Raw genomic sequence first — 23,129 nt, forward strand, 5'->3', positions numbered from 1 at the left:
TATTTAAAACATATTTTTTCTCTAGCCGGATTAACACGTCATTTTTTTATAATTAGAAAAAAAAATGTTACCATTGCAATTTTTAAGTCTAGGATAATTTTCAACTTCATTGTTAATACTAGCTTTAAAAATAAAATAATTTTTCTTTTTTCATTTTTGATCAAATAATTTTGCGCATGTTATTGTTGACTGGAGAAAAAATAGCATGTTTAGTCACTTTTAATCCTAATAGAGTATATAAAATTCTAATATCTTTGTTTTGAATTAAAAAATATTTACTTATTTTATTATGAAAAGAAGAGTGCAAAATAAGTACAATTATTTGTTGCAAAATGGAAATTAATATTTACTTTTCGTTTGCTTGTTGGGAGTTATTTTCTGTGATAGGTTTCAGATATGAGAAAACTCTGTAGTGATATTTTTATAAGAATTTTTTGAAATTTGTAAAAATGTAGTTCAAGTTGTCAATAATAATTTTTAAGTTTATTTGTTATTTTTTTTTTCTTCGAAATTCACTATTATTTTTACTGGCTAAACAAATTATTTTTATGTTCTCAATTTTACAAAAATTTAAGGTATCAAGATTCAGACATGATCGTTTTGCCATAAAATTACTCTAATGAATTTATTAAAAGGGGTGACTTATGCAAGAAAAATAAATAACCTTCTCAAAACCGTCGTGGTCTCCGAACACTCAACATGGAACATCCTATCCAGCAACTTCTTCCTACTTTCGATCAACTTCCCAAACTCTAGAGCCACTTTCCCGTCAACTTTCTTCTCGCTGACTTTCTCCCTGAGCTGTGCTTTGACTCTCTCCAACTCCTTTTTCAAATCTTCAACAATTTTTACATACTCTCCCACGTGCAACTCCATATTGACAACATTTTTCTTAACTTCTGATTTGATTTTCTTGGCCCTAGTCGCATACTTTAACGTATTGTAAGTATCATCGTAAGACAGCGAGGATGGAGACACATTAGCCACCATGACGGTCTGACAATTGCCCCCTAGACTGTCTTTAAGTAGTCTCGTCAATTTGGAGTCTCTGTAAGGGATGTATCTTTGGCCATCGGCAAGACTATTAATACAATTTCCAAGTGCAAGGAGTGATTTGTTTATATTGGCGCCTTCGGCGAACCTTGCGCCCCCATATCCGGTAGCGGAGCCCCGTTCACTGCCGGCTAGATCAATCATGCTGAGTTTGGCAGCCCGGACTTCGCGAGTGGCTTTCATCTCCATCTGGATGTAGACTTGGAAGACAGCATGCGACCGGGAACTCTCAGCGTTGGCGTCGGTGGGGTGTTGGGTTCGATTACTATTCCCTTTTGCTAATAGCGTGAAAAGTTCGTCCGGATTATCGATTTTGTGGACTTTAATCCCAGCCACCATGACCCCATACCGGCCATCATCCCGTAGTTGCAACGGGGCTCCCGGATTTAGCAAATCCTGAACCATTTCGTTGTAAACCTCGATGTACGAAATCCCCAATTCAAATTTGCGTTCTTCCTGCAAATTCTGTTTGGCTTTAAACAGCTCAGCCATTGTTAGGTAAGTGATTCCGGGATTGTCAGTCTGTCCAATCATTGTGTGAGTCTTGCCGGCCCCCGTGGCCCCGTAGGCAAAAACCGAGCAGTTGTACCCGTCCATGAGACTCTCAATAAGACTCTTGGTGGTGCTCTCAAACACTTCTTGATTCGTGGACTCGTACCCAAACACCCTATCAAACATAAATTGCATGTCTTTGTTGGCCTTCCGCAGCAAATCGCGCCCCTTTTGCTCCACCCCATGGTAGAAAAACGCCTGGGAATGGCACTTCGGGTCGAAAATCAGCACTTGGTCGTCTACAATCCTCACAACGTCCCTGCAAAAAGCGTCAGTTTTTGTCGACTTGCGTGTTTTTGCCTACCTGCTATTATCGCCTTGCTCTTTTTCGTTCGGGGGGCGGACGCGAACCACGACTCGGATGTTGGCCGAAGACCGCACTGGGGGGCCCTTTTTGCCCAATAGACGCGACTTGGTGGAAGCACCCCTGTGCCGAGGGGATTTAAACTCGGGTTTGCCCATTTTTTTCAAATCAACACTTCACTCGTTAAACAATTTGTAGACACCGAAAATATCACATCTGCACAATTCTGTATAAGAGAAAGTGTAAAAAATCGTAAACTTTCATCAATTTTTGACGTTTCAAACACTTTGGCGAGAATTTACGATTTTTACGACAGGTCGCCAATGGAAATTAAAAACAAGCATCTAGCGACCGTTGAGATTCGGATGTTTTAAATGTTCCAAATTTTGGGAAGTGGGGGGCCGATAATACAGAAATTGGCTACAAGCTTACCACTGTGATAATTAACAAATGAGTATGTTAGTAGACAAACAAAGCACAAAATCACAAATATAATTTTTATTTATTTAATTAACACACAATAATGCATCAGCAATTTTAACATTTGAATATTTTAACCCTGCCGATAATACAGTTTGGGTTTGACTTAAACCGTTGTTGAATTGTGTTTTTTAAATAAAATGATTCACTAATTGGAGGAATTAAGTCCAATTCTCCTTCGTTTCAACTCACTACTTTTTATGAGTCTAAATTACAACAAATTTGCAATCTCAAGGAATTATTTGAAGTTGCCGGTAATACAGTTCAAACGTCAACCTGCCCTAACCTCAATAGTAAACAAACAAATCGTGAACTTGTTAATATAACATAAAACCGATGTCTCAAGTGGGCCGGAGGCTTACAAAAGCTGATTTAAACTTGCCTTGCAAGCAACAGGCGATTTACCTCTTAGGAAAAATTTTAGCCCGAAAACTTGATGATGGTTCAATTCTCAGGGGTAGAATCGTTGAAGACGAGTGTTACCTAGGGGGCGAAGACAAGGCTTCACACTCTTACAACGGCAGGCAAACAGCCGGAAATGAACCAATGTACATGCCTGCGGGAACCACTTATGTTTATTTTATTTACGGAATGTATTGTTGTTTTAATATTTCGAGTCTTGAACCAGGTGCTGCTGTCCTAATTAGGGCTCTTGAACCGATTCAAGGTCAGGAAGTGATGGCTAAATTGCGAGCAGGTTTGTCAGTTTTTTGAAAAATTATTGGAAGTTTGCAGTTGTGTAATTGCTAGACAAGCAAAAAAATCCATTGAAAAGCTCTTTAAAAAACAAGGAATTGTGTAATGGGCCGTCCAAATTGTGTATTTCCTTCAATATGACAAAAAATAATTGCAATAAAATCGATTTGACTGAAAGTGGAGTGTTGTGGCTTGAAGATGATGGGTTTGAAGTGGAGGAACAACAGATTATGAGGAGCACAAGGGTTGGGATTGGGTCTGCGGGAGAGGAATGGGTGGGAATGCCGTTGAGGTTTTATATTTTGGGAAATCCTCATGTCAGTAAAAGAGATAAAAAAGCAGAGAAGAAATTGTTTGAATAATTTTTTACGTGTTATTTATTTTACTCTATTGATTTAATAAATTTTTGTTTTTAAAAGAAATATTTTTTTTGTTATTTTAAACATTTAAAATTGATGGTAAAACAGTCTACTGCAATTATCAACAGAATCGGTGAGGTGGCAGCACTGTCGCGTGCCTCTTTCTTTCTGTCAATTCGCGACAACTATGGTAAGTTGCGTAAAATTCTTAAATATTTCAATCATCCTGAATTAAAATGTTGAATAAATTCATTATTTTTCCATAAGGGTTTGTTGTGGATCCATTTTAAATTGTATCATTTGATTATTTGCAGGGTATCGACATAAACCATAAACACGACCGTAAGGTTAGGCGCACCGAACCCAAAAGTCAGGATGTGTATTTACGTCTTTTAGTTAAGGTAATTATATTAATTTTTTTTTTATACAGCCCCCTTAATCGCTGTACCCTTTTTCAGTTGTACCGTTATTTGGCCCGCCGTACGGGCTCAAAATTCAACAAAATCATCCTCAAACGCCTGTTCATGAGCAAAATCAACAGACCCCCAATTTCCCTCGCACGTGTTGTTAGGGCAATGAAGAAACCAGGCCGTGAAGGTCTTACTGCTGTCATTGTTGGAACCGTGACAGACGACGCGCGTATTTGGGAAGTCCCCAAACTATCAATTTGTGCATTGCGTGTAACTGGAACTGCCAGAGCCAGGATTCTCAAAGCAGGTTAGTGTCTTACCCCAATTTGTGGATTTGAGTGTTGATTGTTTTGTTTTAGGTGGTGAAGTCATCACTTTTGATCAATTGGCTCTGAGGGCGCCCACTGGGGCCAAAACTGTGCTTTTACAAGGCAGACGCAACGCACGTGAAGCTGTTAAACACTTTGGACCGGCTCCTGGTGTGCCACATTCTCACACTAAGCCGTTTGTGAGAACTAAGGGAAGGAAGTTTGAGAGGGCTCGCGGCCGCAGGCGCTCATGTGGATACAAAAAATAGGCATTTTTTGCTTGCTGTACTCATAAGTTTTGTAATAAATAGTGTGTGCAGTGCATAAATGATGGTTTTATTAAAATAATAAAACGGGAACAAAACCACTACGTGGCTGAATTGCCAGTTTAGTTTTTATTTTTGTCAGCTATTCAACACTTATGCGAATAATAAGAGAATTAAAAAAAATGCAAAAACGATGTAAAATACTCAAAGATATAAAAAATGTTACAGGGTCGACTTAAAACAACAAAACGATTTTTTTGAGTTTTGTATCGTGAAAATGATCGAACTTTTTGACGTAAAAACGCTTGAAACATGGAATTCCAGACATAGAATTACACATTGCAACAGGTTAAAATGCTCTACGATGAGTAGTTTTTGAGATATGAGTAATAAAGTCAAGCCAAAATCAAATTTGACTAAACTATTTGAGAGTACATTTTATTGCACATTTTTTTTGACACAAGTTCATTTTTACGTGCAATGATTAATTTTTGGAGATATTTGCATTCAAAGTTTTAAGGAGAATAACTTTTTAGTCATTTTATCAATTCAAATTTGGCGCCATTCTTGTTGGGCTAAAGATGGGCAAAATGAAAGAAAAACATCGAAGTTTGCAACATCGATTTTTGATGACTTTTAATCGATGTTGTAATCTTCGATGTTTATGTAATTTGATTTGCTTTTTTGAAAATAGTCAAAATTGACAGATTTGTTATTACAGGTCCCTAAATTCCAACATTTTATTAATATCAATTGTAAAAAAACAGCACCACAGTCAGTGCAACGAACTTTATTGAACATAAAAAATAATTTATGAAAATACATAGTTAAATATTAAAAAAAAATGAACCAAACATCGAAACCAAACGTTACCGATGTTATGTCATCGACAAATTATCGATGTTCGACATCGATGTTGTAAGCAAAAAATCGATGTTTTAATAACATCGATGATTCTTGCCCATCTCTATTACAACCTAACCTCAAATTGTCACGTTACTTGAGACGTGTTGATGAACTAGTGCAAAAAATTATGAAAGCGTCGTCGTTTGAGGTAATAGCAGGCAGCTACGAGGAGTTCCTGTTGGGTTTCAACTTCTCACCAAAGGTATTATTTACTTTTTCGCAAAATTCGGTCAAAACCCCAAATTTTAGGAAGGCCAACTTGTGCAAAGCTTCGCCGCTCACGACCACTCCGCAAGTGTCCGTTGCGTGGCCCTTTCAAGCCCTTACTTGGCTTCAGGGGGCGCCGATGACCGTATTTTCATCTACGACTTGAAATCGCGAAAACAACATTGCGCCCTGACCCACCACAATGCCACAATAACTTGTCTCCAGTTCACCGAAAATCACTCACATTTGTTAAGCGGCAGTTCGGATGGAGTCTTAGCCATTGTGCGAGTTGGGAATTGGCAATTGGAGAAAGTTTGGGAGAAAGCACACAAGGGTTCGGCGATTTTAGACATTGCTGTTCACAGTTCTGGGAAATTGGCGTTGACTTTGGGGGCGGATGCACATTTGTGCACTTGGAATCTCGTCAAGGGGCGTCAGGCCTATGTCATCAACCTGAGCAACAAATGTAAAAATGCGAGAAGTTTGGAGAGGATAGTGTGGGCCCCTGATGGGGTCAGGTTTTTGTTATATGGGGGCAAGTTTACGGAGATTTGGAGTATAGAGACTGGGGGCGTGTTGAATCAAATTGAACACGGGGAAAAGGTCACAGGGTGTGCCTGGTTGAGTGATACGATTTTGCTAGTGGGGCACGAAAATGGGGAAATTTCGGTTTTGAATCTAGAAGACAATAGTACTGAAGTGTTCAAAGCCCACGATAGTAGAATTAAGGGAATTGCTTTGTATAAAAAGAGAATTGTCACGATTTCAAGTAGTGGGGAAATTAAAATTTGGAATAAGGATTTTGACGAGTTAGCTGTGACTGAAACTGGATGTCGGCTTACTTGTCTCTCTGTGGTGCCCCCTATTAAAATCAAAAATGAAGAAGATATAAACGAAGAAAGTGTCTCTGAAACAAACACAAGCGAAATTACGCAAAAGAAGAAATTCTCAAAGGCGCAAGTGGTTGAAGAAGTTGAAGACAATGAAGTGATTGAAGTCAGGAAAAAGAAGAAGAAGAAACGAGACTTGGAAGTTGATGAACAAAAATTGAAGAAAAAAGTTAAATAATGTTAATTGAAACTCGGTAAATATAAATATTTTTAACAAACTATCACATATTATCACATTGTGGAAGCCCTAGTTTTTTTCGTTCCTACATTGAGCAGTCCAATAGGCCAAAAGCGGCAAATCAAAATTCTGTACCCCCAGACTTTGGAATAGGTCCTGATTGGGGGCAGAGACCCACGTCAGACTCCTCGCTACATTCCTCCAATGTAAAATAGCCCCAATCAGGAACGGTTCCAGGGCTTGATCCATCAAAGCCTCGTTCTGAAGCGCCTCTTCTATCAAAGTCTGCAATTTGGGTAATTTCGGGGGCAAACACCCCGGCCATTCCACACCCCACTTGTCGTCAATTTTCCTCAATTTGCATACTTCGCCACTTTTCGGGCGTAACCAGTTTTGGGGCAAAAGTTGTCGGAAAATCTTTAAAGTTTCCTCTTCTACTTCCAGTTTAATCCCTGTTAGGATGCAATAGACGGCTTTGCGGAATATTTCGCGGTCCATGTCTTTGAAAAGAGCCCTCAGGGCTGCAGGGGCGCAACTAATGGGGATTTCGGGGGCGTTGCTCGGCTTTTCTACAAAGGGTTCGACGGTTAAAAGCCAAGTGAACCACATATGTAGATGGGCAAAAACGGCCGGTTCACCGGTTAACTGCGACAACGAGCGCGCGGGGCTGCTCGGGGACCCCTGGGCCTGTCTTACAGCCCTCTGGGAGCACTGAGTCTGCTCAACTCCGTTGATTTCCGCCGCTTTGGCCTGCAAATCCGACGCAATTTCTCTGATATTTTTCGTCAAAATCGGCCAACAATTCAGCAAATGAATCTGAAAAAATAATCATTTATTGTTCGATTTTTTCCAGTTTTTTACCTTGTCTCGCATCAGTATTAAAATGCTATACTTCCGGTGAAACCCCCTGGCTAGTGAATCCTGCAACGCAAACGTGTGACTCAAAACGTGCCCCCTTTCGCTATCCCCAAAGTACATGGTGCCCCCTTCCTTCGTCTCCTCACAGCTGAGACTCCTCACGGCCGCTTGTTTCAACAAAAAGGCCACATCCTGTTGCAGGGGCGTCCGCGTGGTCACATAACAAACCCCTTCGTCCTTACTGACCAAAGACTGGTCCAAGTCAATTGACTGGCAAGACTCACACCAGGGCACTGTGAGACTATGGGGGTACTGTCGGGGCTCCTCTTGACACCTTTGAGTCGCTAGAATAACACACGGGCCGTGACTCTCACAAAAGTGGCCCAAACCAACCACACCATCCATGGGGGCTCGATTATTTTAGATTTTTTGCGGTCATTTTTACAGTTTTGACGTTTTTGTTGATAGGTTAGTTGCGTAATAGTCGCCGACAGGGGACGCTTGTGTCGGTCGTAATTGTGGGTTTTTTGGCCCAAATAATTATTTTTTGGGGTTTTTCGGGGCGCACATTGCGAATTGTAGGTGTTTTAGGTCGGTTTGTGGTTGGTTGGGTGCGGGAAAGGGTCAGAAAAGTGTCTTTTTGGTTTAGGTTGGTAGCATTGTATTGTGACAGTTGGGGAAAAATCGTCCGTCAATCGTGACTTTTTCCGAAGCTGCAAAGGGTCAGCCGCGGGTTAAATGGGCCAGTTAAGCCTCCATCATGGGTTATAATCAATCGCCCTTTAGCTAACTTTAAGCTAAAAGCACGTGTTTTAAACCGAGTGTGTTAGTTTGTAAAAATCTCGTGTATAAATGTTCGGCTCAGGTTAATTATTATGATGGATATAATGTGGTGTAGAAAAAAAGTGTGATAATTTCATTTCTAGCGGCTATGGCTGTCCAGTAGAGTGTTAAACCAATAAGTTAATTCGTTTTAATTAGTATTTCGCGTTAATTTACTATTTAGTTCGGTTCGTCCGTGAAACCCATAATGGTCAAAGAAAAACCAAATTCCATCCGTATTTACGACGAAGAAGGCTTCCGGCGACGTGCGGCTTGCATTTGCGTCCGCTCCGATGCCGAGACTGAAGTGAGTATCATTTCGAATCGGAAAATTTATTTTGGCAAAGGCCAGACCAATGTTTACGGTGCCAGCGAAATGCCCATTTTATGGCGCCAAATTGCAATTTGAACTTATCTATAAACAAGCTTATCGCGATTATCCAACCTATCACGCAAACAATTAACTCATTAAGATCCCTATTGTCACACCTTGTGTGACGCTAAGCCATCTATTTATTTGCTTGCCTGAAGGCAATCTCGACGAAGAAAAACAATTTACGACCAGATGAGAATGTTAATTGGTTGCAGGGGACGAGAATTTGCAATTTACAACTATTTAGGCGCGTCTACAAAGCTCTTTGCTGATTTACAACCCCTGAAACACGTTCCAGGAAAATGAATGAAATGCTAATGTTGCACTGCTTGACCGTGGTTTAGGTAGAAAGTTTCAGGTTTCATGTCGCATAATAGATACAGTATCAAAGTGTTAATAAATTCGAAGAAAAATGACTAGTTTTTTAACACCTCTTCCGTTTTACTGATATTTAATAAATAATAAAATTCCATTTACTGACGAAATCTTTTTACCAGATTTGTGCAAGACAAGAATAGAATTTTAGCTTTTCAGAAAAAAAATTACATTAGTGTGGTTTTTGTCGTGTGGGTGTATTTTCATATCTTGTGCGTAAGATCCATAAAAAAACAAGAAGTTAAAAAATCATCACGTAATCGAAATTATTACGAATATATTTTGATTTTTTTTTAATATTCAAAGATTTCAATACAGCTAATTCAAAACTTTGTTTGTATTCTAAACTGTGGAAAAATAAACACAATTTTAACGATTTATTGCATTTTAAATTGGAAATATAACGTCCACACAGCTTTCTAAACAATAAATTAATTAGAGTTCTTCAATAAAAATTAAAATTTTGTGTCAAATTTTTACTGGTTTTGTTTTCTCAAATTACCATTTTATTTGTCATAAAATATTACAAAAGAACATTTGGAATAATAAATTGTAGTTTTTCAGTAGTTTCCTTCTGAATATTTAAAAATGAACAAAAATTATCATCATCCATAGCATTTTCAAACAGATTTTATGAGAAGCAAACCAAATATCTTTATGGAAATTGCTCTTTTTTACGATTTTTGCTAATTATGGGATGTATAGGAGGGATAAGAATAAAACTTTTGAAGGAATACATAAAATATGTGTTTAAGGCCTATTGCTACAGGAATTAAATTTTTTGATAAAATTACCATCTACCATCTCAAGAATAGGCAAAAACTACTTTTAATTTCAATAAAACAACAATGTAGATGGAAAAAAATAAGACACGAAAAGCAACTTAAAAAAATTCTACTAGTGTGTAAAATTGAAAAATACAGGATGTCCGGAAAATCGCGCACATTTATTGTTTGACATTTTTTATGTCAATTTAATTATACTGATGATCTTGTATATGCTTTTTTATAATTATTTAGTAAAGGCACAAAAATTTTGCCAATAAAAGCCACAAATAATACTAAACAGAGCTACAACTTAAGATACAACTTCCTTGTTTCCTCTTTTAAAAGCCTGTACTTGGAAAATATGGAAAATTATTTTTTCAACAGAAATAAATAAGAGTCCAAGTGCAAAATTTAAACTCTCGTAACTTCGATATTTTTATGATAAACTTTTTTAAACATTTTTATGATTATGAAACTGGCCCTTAATTTTTATGTTTTTCAGTTATTTTAAGGATTTAACTTCAATTATACTTTTATTCTAAAATGTGGAAAAATAAATACAGTTTTAACAATTTTTACATTTTAATCGGGAAATGTCACGTTCATAGAGCTTGCTTAACAGGTAATAAACTTTTAGTTCTTCAATAAAAACGAAAAAGTTTATCGATTTTAAACTATGTGAATAATCAAGGTGAAATATCACATATTTCGTTGATACTTTTTACATAAATATAAATATAAAAATATTTAAACTGCTTTGGATGATTTTTTACAATTTTTTTTTTAATTTTTCTTACAATTATGAGCCATTAAAAATAATACACATTTTTGATTTTTGTTTATAATTTTTATTACGTTGACTTTTTCGGTCAGTATTTTAGAAAAAATTAGAATTTCTAGGTATATTTTTTTATAGAGTTTTTCTCTATATTTAATAAATTTGTAGTCTTGCAAACTCATTTCTGTCAAATATTTTAGTTTTTTGTGTGCTTATAACAACATTAGTAGAAAAAGTCCTTGCACAAGAACTTTTCTGAATTTTTTTTTTGTACGTAATAGAAATCGCTTCATAACCAAATATTTCAAAATTTATTTTTACTCCCGTTTCGCCGGCCATAATTCACTATTTTTCAAACTCTTCGTTAGGTAACAATTTCAAAAATTTGCCAAGTGTAACCTGGTAATGACCAATGACCTTGTGAAGCTTTTGTTTTTTTATTTTTAGAAATATCGCAAATGTTAAATGTTAGCAATTAGCATAAATAGAAATGTTACGTGACGATTTGTTTGTAATTAAATGAAATAAATACGACATTAATTGGATCTCTTACATAATAAAAAAATAATGATAGAGTATTACAAGCGATTTTTATTAAAATTTTTGAATGAGAGGGTGTTCAAAGTTCGCAGTGCGAGTTGAGTAATTAATCGGATGATTTTTAACCGGGTTCAACGAATTTATCGCAACATCGGGTTTGTTTTCAATTTTTATTAATACGGTTAATCATGACGAATGTTTCTAACAGTGTTCTTGTATTGATAAAAATTTGAAGGTCGTGTTTTCGCACCTACGAAACCCGATACCGATGTCATTATCTAATTAATTTGTCGTTTGAAGGTCCTGTTGGTGACGTCTTCTCGCAGACCAGAAAAATGGATCGTTCCCGGGGGCGGCGTCGAGCCGGAGGAAGAGCCGAGCGTAACCGCCACCAGAGAAGTCCTCGAGGAAGCGGGGGTCATCGGCAAGCTGGGACGTAGCTTGGGAGTTTTTGAAGTAAATAAATACACTTTTAATAAAACGAATTTGAATAATTGAATAATTTTTACAGAATTTAGAACATAAAGACAGGACTGAAGTGTATGTCATGACAGTAACTGAAGAATTAGACGAATGGGAAGACTCGAAGACCATAGGAAGGAAACGACAGTGGTTCACGATAGAAGAGGCTTTAGAACAGCTGGCGTTGCATAAACCGGTGCAACGTAATTACCTCCAACAGTTACGACGCTCGAAACTAACATGAGATTTTTTTATTATTAATAAACTGTTACTGTCAAACATGTGCTTGCGGTTTTATGGGTTTATTTATTAAAGAAAATTCGACTATATGTAAGATATTGAATTCGATTTTTTCGTAGGTTTTCTGCAACAATAATGCTCTCGGTTTAGTGAGGTATTGTTCTTTTTACGCTCGTTCTGTTTACAAAATTCATTTAAATTTAAGACTATTATAGTACTTTCTTATTGTTTTGTTGCCTTTTGTTATAACCTGAATATCAGAACAATAAAATGTTACTTAATATCGACTCTTCCGCAGGGAAACTTTATTCCTTTCCCCAAATGCTTAACTCCACTTGAAAATTTGCGCCCCTATTTCTGTCACTGTGTCGGTATTACAGAAATCAACCACATATTTTACAGTTTTTCTTTTAATTAAGTGATTTTAGTAATTAAAAATCTCACGATTGTTAATAGTAGTAGAGGCAAATGCAAGTTGGCATTTTTGAAATAAAATTTTTATATATTTCAGCGAGTTTACAGTTTTCTGTAGCATTAACGTCAACAAACGTCAAATTTGTTTTTTGAGGTTATAAAATCAGTTGAGTCGATTTTAGTTTAATTCCAGAATGCAGCCAAATATTGCTCACGATTTAGACGCAAAAGAGAGGACGAAAGACGTAATTCTAGACGAAAACATCGATTTTGCATCACTGTTACTTCCCGATGACATAAAAAAGGGGCTGTCGGCGAGTGGTTTTAAGAAACCCTCTCCAATTCAGTTCAAAGCAATTCCTTTAGGACGATGTGGTTTTGGTAGGACTTCTCATTCTTATCAAGACTAAAATAAATAGAAATTTTGTAGATTTAATTGTGAAATCCAAGTCGGGGACCGGCAAAACCTTAGTTTTTTCAATTATCGCTTTAGAGACTGTTAATCCGGCCAAAGACCACTTACAAGTCTTAATTTTAGTCCCGACACGGGAAATAGCTGTACAAATTGAAGACGTGTTGCGCAACGTTGGGTGTCACATTAATGGTTTTTATTTTATTTGTTTAATAAATTTACATAATAGGCGAGTTTTAGGTCTCCTTATCGAGAGTTTTATTGGTGGTAGACCTCTAGAAGACGACGTTAAGAAATCCTCCAAGTGCCATATCGCGGTGGGGGCCCCCGGCCGAGTCAAACATTTGCTAAAAGTGGGGGCTTTAAACACAAACCTCGTCAAACTTTTTATCCTAGACGAAGCCGACAAATTAATGGAGACAAGCTTCCAGTCTGATATTAACGACATTTACACCAGTTTGCCCCCACGTAAACAAATGATCGTTTCGAGCGCCACGTACCCCCAAGAACTGGACACTTTCTTAGCCAATTACATGCTCTCACCGACTCACGTGACTTCCGAAAATGAGACTCCACTTCTACTAGGCCTGAAACAATTCGCCGCTGTGTTAACCCCCGGCCTTAACGCTGTCCAACAAATGAAACACAAAAACGACCTCTTGATTAATATACTTGCAAAAGTCTCATTCACTCAATGTCTAATTTTCACTAATTACCAATCACGAACTGAGACTGTCTCGAATTACCTCAACCAGAAAGGCTGGGATTCGGTGTTCATCTCCGCGGCCCAGAAACAAACCCAGCGATTAGAAGCGATCGACAATTTGAAAAAATTCAAAAACCGGATTTTGCTCTCAACTGATTTGACTTCGAGGGGCATCGACGCCCCCAATGTCGATCTTGTGATCAACTACGACCTGCCTTGCGACGCTGTGACTTATTTACACCGGATGGGGCGCGCTGGGCGCTACGGCTCATCCGGAATTTGCATCAACTTTGTCTCAGGACAGGAAGTGAGCAAATTGCAAAGTATTTTGGGGGCCATTGGGGCCACCAACTTATCAATTGCGAAATTACCACCATTAAATGGGGTTGATTTGTGGCAAGTCGAGTTGAGTAGTTTGGAACAAATTTGGGGGGTCGTGCCTGACGATATCAATGAAGTTAACACTCTGAAAAAGGAGGTTTTGGAGTTGAAACAATGCAAAAAACGGGAGATAATTGAGAATTTGGATAATTCTGGTGATAATAGAAATAAAGATGATGATGAGGGGAAAAAACGGAAGAGAATTAATGTGGAAGTTAGTCCAGACTTGCAGAAAGAGAAGCGTAAAAATGATGTCAAACAAGAGACTTTTTGTAAAAATAAAGCTCTCTTGAACTTGACTAAAATTTTACTAGATCCCGGGACCAAAATAGATGGGGATATAACAGAATCACTTGATAATTATCTCAAGATCTTGAAGGAAGATGATGTTAACGAAATTCCGATTATTACTCCCAAAGTGGAAGATTTTATGGAGGAAATATTTAAGATCGGGTATGAATGTGCTATTGGTAGTGGAGACAAAACTTGGTCGGATTATTTGCCTTTGGAGGAGGTTCAAAAGTTCCAAGATGTTTGTCGCGAGGAGGAATTCACTGTTGCTGACATTAAAAATGAGTTTGAGGAGGAGGAAGAAGAATGTGAGGAAGAGGAAGATTACGAAATGGAAGAAGAACCAGTAGAAAATGTGCAAGCAGATGATGTGACTCTCGAGTGGGTTCCAGTGGTTCAAGAAGCCCCAAATTCGCGTAGCAAACATTTCGAGCAATGTTTTGAGGATTGTAGTGGTGTTTTATGGCAGAATGGTTTGAGTTTTGAGTCGGTTGAGAATTTCGACGAGTGGTTTTACCAGTGGCAGGAGTCGCTCCAATCCGTCCGAAATTACGTTCAACAGAACATTTACATTGAAGAAATGGGTAAATATCAAGAAAGGAGAACAAGAAGTAATAAATAACGGATGTTTCCCTTGTCCCGCCTTGAGCTGTTCCTGTCGTAATAAATAATATAAAACCTGTTAAGTGTGTGCGTCTTATTTTCGTGATAGCGGTTCAGTGACTTTATAACAAGAGCAATGCAAACAACAATTTTATTTTTCTGAGAACAACGAGATAATAATTCATTCGGGGTCGGCAATAAGTTGCGCAAAATAAAACCGGAAATGCGGTAAATGCATAATTAGCGAGTGCATTAACCATCTGGTAAAAGTGCATAAAACAATGAAATGCAAATGATGCAGTGGACTTTATCGGAGGTTAGATGCAATGTCGGCGTTTGATGTCCTAAATCTGGGGGTTTTTGTCGTGTTTGTTGCATGTTTCGAGGATTATCTGGATCTTGGCACGCCAAACAATCGCTCCAAGGTGAAAAAGACGACGGCCTCTGTGATCGTGACGCGAGAAACGAGAATCGGGGCTTGGGAAAATTAATTCGGAAATTATCGAAAAACTGTTTATTTCATTAGTACACAAAAATAAAATTTTTATTTTCGTAAGTGCTTTCATATTATTTCCTACAAAAACTCTCCAGAAGAAAATTCCTACAAAAATTGCAAACAAACAAACAAAAAAATTTAACTGCAAAATTACAAAAAATAAATAAACTGAAACAACATAGACAAAAAACATTTAATTCAGCCATTTTACTCGTAATGTGAGGGACACGAGGACAGATACTGAAGTTTTCCCGAATCATATTCCTACAAAAAAAACTTGGTAAAGTGCAAAATATTGGTTTGATAGTCAGAAAACGGGTAAAAAATATACAAAACTAAATTGACGCATGTAAAAAAATAGACCAAACTCTAAATTTATGCGCCCTAAAAATATTTCGAGATGTATAGACCACCAAAATGGTTGAAAATATGGGAAAATAAGCTCAAAATCACTCTAAAATTGATACAAAATCAGTAGTAAGAAGGCCCCTTCAACTACCATTTTTATGGAAAAACACCCCGATTTTCAAGGGTAAACAGAAAAGCAGAAAAAATCGTGAAAACACCCACGATTTTAAGCTATATTTAAAAATTAACATTTTTAAGAAAAACACCCCCGATTTTCAAGGGTAAACTGAAAAGCAGAAAAAATCGTGAAAACACCCTCGTTTTAAAGGTGTATTTTAAAATTAACATTTTTAAGAAAAAACAACCTGATTTTCAAGGAAACTCAAAAAGTGCAAAATTTATAAGGTCTCCCTCAGAACACAGAACACACACAGTAGGCATTCTATACAAAACTCATGTAGACAACGATTTTGAATGAAAATTTATGCAAATAACTGTGTTTACAAAATGGGTTAAATGACTAATTTTATAACAAATTTTATAACTCTTGTATTTCAACTGATGGAGTATCCGACTTAAATGAGTTATTCTTGAATCCTTCAGATTTCTCATTACCAGAATCATCAAAGTCTGTGTCAGAACTGCATTTAAGATGTTAGAAATAACTGAGTTTAAACTACTGTTTAACTTTCTTACCTATTAGTCGCATTGTAGTCTGTGGATATGGGTTTGTTAATAGATGGTAATTTGGAATTGAAGACATCAGCCTGTGCATTAACATGAAACTTACAAATACCTTTTTCCCAGAAATAATCCACTTTAAACTGTAAAATAACAGTCTCCTTCTGTACGCTACGACTTATTATTTCCTCACATGGAATAATCAGTTGTCTCTTGCCACAAGAACCTACTTCAATTTGAAATTGATCTTGAATTCTCACAACAGTTACATTTCCCTTATATGTTTTCATTTTCAATGGATTTCCATCAACCATAGTTATTTCACCATCCCCAATGGTACCTGTGTCAACCATTTTCTGTATTCTTCTTCTTCTTTGAATAATACGAAGTTCTGTTAATGCAGCTGATGGCTTGAAATCACTAAAAAGATATAATAAAAAAATGCAACTTATACAAGCAAAAAATAATCACTTGCGATAATCGACCTAACCTCACTAAATGAAATTTAAAATCATATCGTGCAACATATTTCAATATTACTTACCGATAATAATACTCCATGTTGCTCTAGTTATAGAAAGCTATTAATTGTTGATAAAAAAATAAAGAACGTTAGGACCTTTTAAAAATGTAAAAATTTAGAACACATTTACGTTTGTTTACATGTGTCAACCGTCAACTGACTGCACCACAGCGCTGCACCACAGATTAGCTTAGTTAACAACGAAAAGGATTAATATCACATTAATATCCAAATGCTATTGTATCAAAGTTTTCTAAAATAACTCTAGTCATAAACAAAACCAAATTCTTTTGTTTCTATTTTATTTAAAAGTTCTTTAGTTTTAGAATCTCTAGTAGGGGAGACTCGGGCAAGATGAACCATGTGGGCAAAAAGAACCGGCAAAATAATTTCAAATTTAAATTTAGCGCTTCAATTTTGTGCAGTGTGTGCGGTAGCCACTCCAATTCTACAACGTTTGTTGTCAAACTTGCAGAGGTAAGTTGATTTTTTCAAATTTTATTGAATAAAACTAAATAATGCTCTTACTGAATACTTAATTTTACCTCAGTCAAACCGAATTCATTTTCATAACAAATATCGGTGCAATATTTGAACTAATTCTTGTGATAGAAGACCTGATTTCTAGACCTAACCTTTAAATAGTTTGGCGTTGTTTATGAATCCATCTTTTTTAATCCACTTGAATGTATACCCATGCATGTTGGGCAAGAAGAACCGGGCATAAAGAACCAGGTCCTCTATGACCGAAAATCGGTTCGTTTTTCCCGACTTATGCCAATTAAATACTAAATAATAATTTGGCATGTTTAATTGTGATTAAATCTTAATTTGTGTTTTAATTTCAAAAGGTAAAATGGTTTTCAAATACAAACGTAAGTCCAATAGAGCTGAAGGATGGCCAGAACATGCGATGGCTCGAGCTTTGGCAAGCATTACAAATAGAGAAAATACAATTCGTGGAACATCAAAACGATATCAAATTCCATATCCCACTTTACGACGACATTTTTTAACACAGTCTTCTAAAAAACATTTTAAGCCCGTCTTTTCTGATGAAATGGAGCACAATTTAGTAAAACACATTCAGGATTTGGATGCCCGTTTTTATGGTCTGACCAAGGAAGACTTATGTCACCTAAAATAATATCCCTCACAATTTCCAAAACGAAAAAGCTGGAGAACAATGGTATTATAACTTTATGAAAAGACATCCAGAATTAAGTCTCAGGACTCCGGAACCCACAAGTATTGCTCGTGCATGTGGTTTTAATAAACCACAAGTGCAATTGTTCTTCAACAATTTGAAAACGATCCGCGAAAAATATAAGATCGAGGTGGATAATATTTATAATGTTGACGAAACTGGAATTCAGACTTCCGCAAAGAAACCGCCAAAAGTTATTTCGTCAAAAGGGAAAACACAAGTGGGAGCAATTTCTTCTTCTGAAAGAGGACAGTTAGTGACGGCATTTTGCTGTTGTTCTGCTTCAGGAAAATTTATTCCACCAGCACTTATTTTTCCTAGAAAAAAAAGAAATCCACGATACTTAGCCGGAACACCTCCTGGAACAGTTGATTTTGTTAGTGATAATGGTTGGGTAAACACTGAAATTTTCTATTATTCTACAAACAACTTTACCTGTATTAGTCTTATAACAATAACTTTTTGGGCCTGTTGATATCCATACGGCTTTACCTAATTCGTCTGTCCAATCTCCCAATAGACAGCCTGTTTTAACAGTGTTTTTTCCATCATCTATATGTATATACAGTACTATCTGTATATCATAATATGCTACGCTTTGTCCTAATTTATTTAACATTTCGTATAATCTTAGTCTTGCGTTTGCAGTTGTAAAAGCAGCTATTGGTATTGAAATCATTTTATATATAGCAATCTTTTAACTTATAATCAATTTGTAACATATTTTCATTTATATCGTTTATACGTATATTATCAAGTTTCTCGTCTAATAAAATTTCATAAAACCTTTTAACATTTGTAACATATTCTGTTGCACCCATATTTTGTCTTTGCCCAAATTTACCCCATAAGGAATTTAAGCATATTTTCGCAACAGCCCTCTTTCCAGGGTTATTTTCTATTTTACCCAATTCAATGCCTAGATTTTCTTTTACAGCTTTTCTATATTCTTCTTCTGATTCAAAATCATCCTGCCAAGGGCTTGTTTCTAATTTAATTTTCATAAACGCTTTCACATATCCTTTAAATAAATTTGATGATTTTTCGTAAAAATGCCAAACCTCATCAATAGTTATTATTTTGTAAGCCTTTTCAATTGTTTTTTTTTACTTCGTTGGTACACCAGGTTCCTCTGATAATTCTTTGAGATTCCGTATGAGAACATTTATCTTTTTGATTATTTAATTTTGCGCACAATTGACATAATGGAAATGTTAGTTTTTCATCACCTGATTTGGTTTTATTCTTAACAGGTAAAACGGGGTGATACAAACCTTTTGGTGGTAAAATTGCACATTTTATTAAACCATACCAATCTGAGTTATACGGACGAGGTTTGAATATTTTAGTAGGATGTCCAATTGGATAATCATCGTAACATTGTACTGATGGATATAAACTGCAAATATCTATATATTTCATTTTCTTCCCCTTAACGCGCAATTTTGTTGCATTCGTTCTTCCTCCAAAGAATGCGTTTCTAGGATTAAGTTCTTCCAATTCCTTAATTTCTTCTTCAGTTTGTTTCATTTCTTTCTTATATTCTTTTGACTTCGTCCACTCACTTTCCCACATTTCTATTAAGTTATAACCAGCTTTTTTTAATTCCTCGCTTCTTTCTATTGTTTTCTCATAAAGATCTTCCATAGTTGTTTTATTCTTATATTAATAAAATCTGAACTATAACATTTAGTACAACCATGCCAAAAACACCCGTGATATTGGTAAATAGTATTGGATTTTTTATCAAATCCTTCAACTTTTGATCCACATATTTTCACTTCACCATTGTTTAATGCGTGTTTTATATTTGAATTATGAAAACTATTTAACCATGAAATTGATTGTTGAGAATATTGATCTTTTTTCGGATTATCAACAACAGCTATTGTATCTTTCTTAATATATTTTGATCTATATATAGCCAAGCAAACACCTGCAATAGTAATATATTTAAAAGGATCTATATTCGCAATTTCTAGAAACTGATTTCTTAATTCAAGACATCCTCTTCTTAATATATCAACATCCGAATTACAATAATCATAAAGTTCTTTTTTAAAATCAAACAAATAATTTTCTTTTCTTTTTTGTTTATGCCATTCTAAAAACTCTTCCCTTTCTTTTGGTTTCATAGAATTAACACCATAGTATTTTGTCAGGTATTTTTCCAATATAGTTCTGATTTTCTGTTGTATTGAAGAAATGTGGAAAATATCCTTTTTTAAGTTCTTTTAGACCGAATGTTTTAGGGAAGTTTTTTAAAGGTCCTTGAACAAAATTACTACTATCAATAATTCTTAAATTAATTGATTTTTATTTCCATTAACATTATTTTAGATCCATTATATACGCAGAAAGGTTTAATACCGTTTTCAACGCAATATTTTAGAATAAAGTAAGAATCATAASCTTTAGAATAATGTGCAATAGCTGTGTGTCCTCGATGATCTCTAGAAATTAACCATTTACAGAAATCTTCGTTAGTCTTAAAAGAATTAACATTTCCGCTAAAATCGTGAGATATAACTAAATTATCGATGTGTTTGCCTGTTTCTTGCATCGCTTCATAATCAAAGAATAAATATTTTTCTGTATAAGAGCATTTAGTTGTATCAAATAAACACCCGCATTTAGGACACTGAAAGCCGTCTTCGTTCTTTCTTGGTATTTTAACACAATTTTTACAATCTTTACATTGATATATGTGATATTTTACTCTCATGTTTGTTTTATCAGGAAACATTGTTGTACAACCTTTTCTATCACAATTTTTACAACCTTTTACTTATCACCGTCTTTTATTGTTGTTTGACAGATTCCACCTTTTTGTCGTTTCCATTGCATATAACATTTATGTTTTAATATTTCAACTTCTTTATAACAATTTCGACATTTTTTCCATCCACATCTGTGTTCTTCACTACCCTCTTCTATCATTTGATCACCCTTCTTGTTATTTCCTTCTTCAATTATTTTATTTCCTTCTTCAATCATTTTTGTACCTTCGTCAACCATTTTATCACCTCTTTTGAGTATTTTATTACACTTTAAGCATTTATGAAATCTTTCACAAACTTCTGAATGATTGTCTAAACATTTTTGATTAAAACAATATCTATTACATTTTTCACAATATATTCTTTTTGAAGAGTCTTCTTTGTGATTAGACTTGAAACACATTACGCATATTTTATCCTTCGTTTTCCATTTATGTCCGTCTTTATTTTGATATGGTTTATCACATTTTTCACAATAATAAGACTCACCGTGGAAAGCTGTCATACTACTGATAGTGTCAAAATGATTTCCATTTTTATATAAATAAACTTTTACGTCTTTATCAGCCCCCGAATATATTATGGAATTAAAGCATTCTGCTGCTACGACTTTTATTTGAATATTTAATACTTTTTCTAAGTTTTTAATATCGTCTAAAGTAAAATAGTTTTTATTATATTCTCCAAGTTGATTACACAGCTCTTGAGCTAAAGTCATTTGTAAATTTCTTCCCATTCTAATATATCTTATATCATTACGATCATACTCTTGACCAAGTATAATATTTGTATGATAAGTTAATCCAACAATAACAGCTCTTGGACAACATAAATTATCTTTGTTTTTTATTTGTATTATACTTTTCTTTGTTCGTGAGTCTTCTGCTATATTTAATAATCTTTTCGCATTAGTACCTACCACCTCTAGGCATATTAACTACTTCAGCATAAAATGTACAACCGTATATTTCTAAATCTTGATTTGAAGTTAAGATACTTTGAATTTTTTTAATAAATTGTCAATATCAGAAGTTCTTGATAACCTTGTGGAAATAGGATTCCAAAGATCAGAATGATTAATCACTATATTCATTAAATCTGCTTCTTTGAAATTTGTTTTCTGTTTTACTATTTTAATCATTTCATTTAATCCCTCTCTAATGACAGTAATTTTTTTCGTAATTATGTCTGAAAGATCAGACTCGGATGTTTCTTCGTCTTCCACTAATATAACTTTATAGTAAACTTTGTGTCTCCCCCATTTTTACTGTATTCAGCTTTTGTTTCTTCTTCTATTATTTTAATTTTAGATTTTTTTGAAAACTCTGTAAAATAGCTATCTTCGAAATCGAACGGTTGGTCGTTAATTTTTTGTAATAATTCTGCCTTCTTCATTTTAGAGTAACTTTTGATATTCTTTTCTTTAGCAATTTTTCTTAATTCTTTTATCGTTGTATTCTGAGTCGATTTGTTTTTTGACATGGTTTCCTCTAATAATTCCTCTAAACTTTGCGACCGATTTCTTTAAGAACAGTATTTAAATTCGCTTTTCTCATGAGGGCATCGCCCGAATTTTCATTGTTTACATTATCTGAAATTTGATTCACTAGATCTGTTTTTTTACTATTTTGCTTTATTTTTATAACTAGTTTTTCAGCAATCGATTTTAATTTTTTAATATTGAGTCTACTTAATTTATTAAACCAGTCTTTTTGCAATGGTTTTTAATTTTTTTTAATTTAGTTTATTTAGTACAATCTCATTATTTGACTGTGGTGTTAAAAAATATTTATTCATCGAGGACGACTCATGTGTCAAAGACGAACTCTTAGCTGAACTCGAACACCAATTGCCTTCATTAATTTGTTTAATTATGTCGCCCACTTTTTTTAAATCACTTTTAGTAAGTTTTATAATTTCCTCAAGGGTCATTTTACGAAGCTGATCTTTCGAGAGCCCCATTTATTAGGAAAAAAAAATATTCAAAAACATTTATGGATGAGATTATACTTTTAAGTCGTTAATATATTTTTCTAATTTTTCATGCCATATTTTTTTGAAATGTCTTTTTTTATATCGTGAACATGCATAAAACATATATTACAAGTAAATTTATCATTTCGTCTTTTTTTACAGTCATAACACATGTATCCGTTCCATATTTCTGATTTTTACTTTTAACAAAATTTAAATGAGATTTTATGGTTTGACAAATGGAACATTTTCTTATAATAACGACTCATGTCATGGAGATGTTTGTTCATGATCAATCTGACAATCTTTATTCCCAATTTATTAGAAAGATATTATTTTATACGTTAACAGAGTCTAGTATTCCATCAATTAAGAATTTAAATAATATGCGATCAAGACAATTAGCATTAAATTTTTTAGCACAAAAAGGAGATCCTACTTCTAAAAATATTACCTTAAAAGAGTTTGCTAAACAGAATAAAATTGGTG

General features: G+C 35.0%; 8 protein-coding genes across 10 annotated transcripts in view; 5 read left to right on the forward strand and 3 right to left on the reverse strand.

The window, feature by feature from the left end:
* The window catches only part of LOC123014240 (kinesin-like protein KIF18A), a 5,587-nt gene extending 3,298 nt beyond the window's left edge, over positions 1 to 2,289 (reverse strand). For both annotated transcript variants that reach the window (XM_044413251.1, XM_044413252.1), the window contains exons 1-2: positions 1,910 to 2,289; positions 665 to 1,864 (exon numbers count right to left, since the gene is read on the reverse strand). In XM_044413251.1, coding sequence (XP_044269186.1) covers positions 665 to 1,864; positions 1,910 to 2,067 — 1,358 coding nt within the window. In that variant the 5' untranslated portion in view covers positions 2,068 to 2,289. The remainder of the gene's footprint in view (positions 1 to 664; positions 1,865 to 1,909) is intronic.
* Positions 2,290 to 2,494: 205 nt separating this feature from the next.
* Positions 2,495 to 3,447, forward strand: LOC123014861 (DNA-3-methyladenine glycosylase-like). The gene is made up of 2 exons (XM_044414153.1): positions 2,495 to 3,086; positions 3,140 to 3,447. Exons 1-2 carry the CDS (start codon positions 2,726 to 2,728, stop codon positions 3,445 to 3,447), a joined length of 669 nt encoding a protein of 222 aa, XP_044270088.1. The 5' UTR covers positions 2,495 to 2,725.
* Positions 3,448 to 3,574: 127 nt separating this feature from the next.
* LOC123014465 (60S ribosomal protein L18) lies at positions 3,575 to 4,490 on the forward strand. The gene is made up of 4 exons (XM_044413604.1): positions 3,575 to 3,634; positions 3,759 to 3,845; positions 3,903 to 4,161; positions 4,214 to 4,490. Exons 1-4 carry the CDS (start codon positions 3,632 to 3,634, stop codon positions 4,429 to 4,431), a joined length of 567 nt encoding a protein of 188 aa, XP_044269539.1. The 5' UTR covers positions 3,575 to 3,631; the 3' UTR covers positions 4,432 to 4,490.
* A 745-nt stretch (positions 4,491 to 5,235) lies between these two features.
* On the forward strand, positions 5,236 to 6,652 carry LOC123015258 (p21-activated protein kinase-interacting protein 1-like). Its single transcript, XM_044414893.1, has 2 exons — positions 5,236 to 5,536; positions 5,584 to 6,652. Exons 1-2 carry the CDS (start codon positions 5,462 to 5,464, stop codon positions 6,607 to 6,609), a joined length of 1,101 nt encoding a protein of 366 aa, XP_044270828.1. The 5' UTR covers positions 5,236 to 5,461; the 3' UTR covers positions 6,610 to 6,652.
* Positions 6,598 to 8,066, reverse strand: LOC123015257 (folliculin). The gene is made up of 2 exons (XM_044414892.1): positions 7,471 to 8,066; positions 6,598 to 7,425 (listed from the first exon to the last, which is right to left on the reverse strand). The coding sequence occupies exons 1-2, from the start codon at positions 7,870 to 7,872 to the stop codon at positions 6,679 to 6,681; spliced, it is 1,149 nt and encodes a 382-aa protein (XP_044270827.1). The 5' UTR covers positions 7,873 to 8,066; the 3' UTR covers positions 6,598 to 6,678.
* LOC123015261 (diphosphoinositol polyphosphate phosphohydrolase 2) lies at positions 8,006 to 12,111 on the forward strand. Its single transcript, XM_044414897.1, has 3 exons — positions 8,006 to 8,596; positions 11,423 to 11,578; positions 11,634 to 12,111. The coding sequence occupies exons 1-3, from the start codon at positions 8,498 to 8,500 to the stop codon at positions 11,826 to 11,828; spliced, it is 450 nt and encodes a 149-aa protein (XP_044270832.1). The 5' UTR covers positions 8,006 to 8,497; the 3' UTR covers positions 11,829 to 12,111.
* A 169-nt stretch (positions 12,112 to 12,280) lies between these two features.
* LOC123015256 (probable ATP-dependent RNA helicase DDX20) lies at positions 12,281 to 15,187 on the forward strand. Its single transcript, XM_044414891.1, has 3 exons — positions 12,281 to 12,619; positions 12,669 to 12,842; positions 12,891 to 15,187. The coding sequence occupies exons 1-3, from the start codon at positions 12,433 to 12,435 to the stop codon at positions 14,648 to 14,650; spliced, it is 2,121 nt and encodes a 706-aa protein (XP_044270826.1). The 5' UTR covers positions 12,281 to 12,432; the 3' UTR covers positions 14,651 to 15,187.
* On the reverse strand, positions 15,131 to 16,896 carry LOC123015259. Of its 2 annotated transcripts, none has more exons than XM_044414894.1 (3): positions 16,701 to 16,896; positions 16,172 to 16,576; positions 15,131 to 15,391 (listed from the first exon to the last, which is right to left on the reverse strand). In XM_044414894.1, the coding sequence occupies exons 1-3, from the start codon at positions 16,715 to 16,717 to the stop codon at positions 15,199 to 15,201; spliced, it is 615 nt and encodes a 204-aa protein (XP_044270829.1). In that variant the 5' UTR covers positions 16,718 to 16,896; the 3' UTR covers positions 15,131 to 15,198. The 2 variants fall into 2 exon arrangements, with proteins under 2 accessions (XP_044270829.1, XP_044270831.1); XM_044414896.1 differs by lacking the exon at positions 15,131 to 15,391 and adding an exon at positions 15,944 to 16,116 and having other exon boundaries at positions 16,701 to 16,877.
* Between the last annotated feature and the right edge of the window lie 6,233 nt (positions 16,897 to 23,129).

Source organism: Tribolium madens, unplaced genomic scaffold, assembly GCF_015345945.1.
Source record: "Tribolium madens isolate multiple individuals breed KSU strain unplaced genomic scaffold, Tmad_KSU_1.1 Scaffold_97;HRSCAF=244;Tcas5.2_LG3a, whole genome shotgun sequence".
Taxonomy (NCBI): Eukaryota; Metazoa; Arthropoda; class Insecta; order Coleoptera; family Tenebrionidae; genus Tribolium; species Tribolium madens.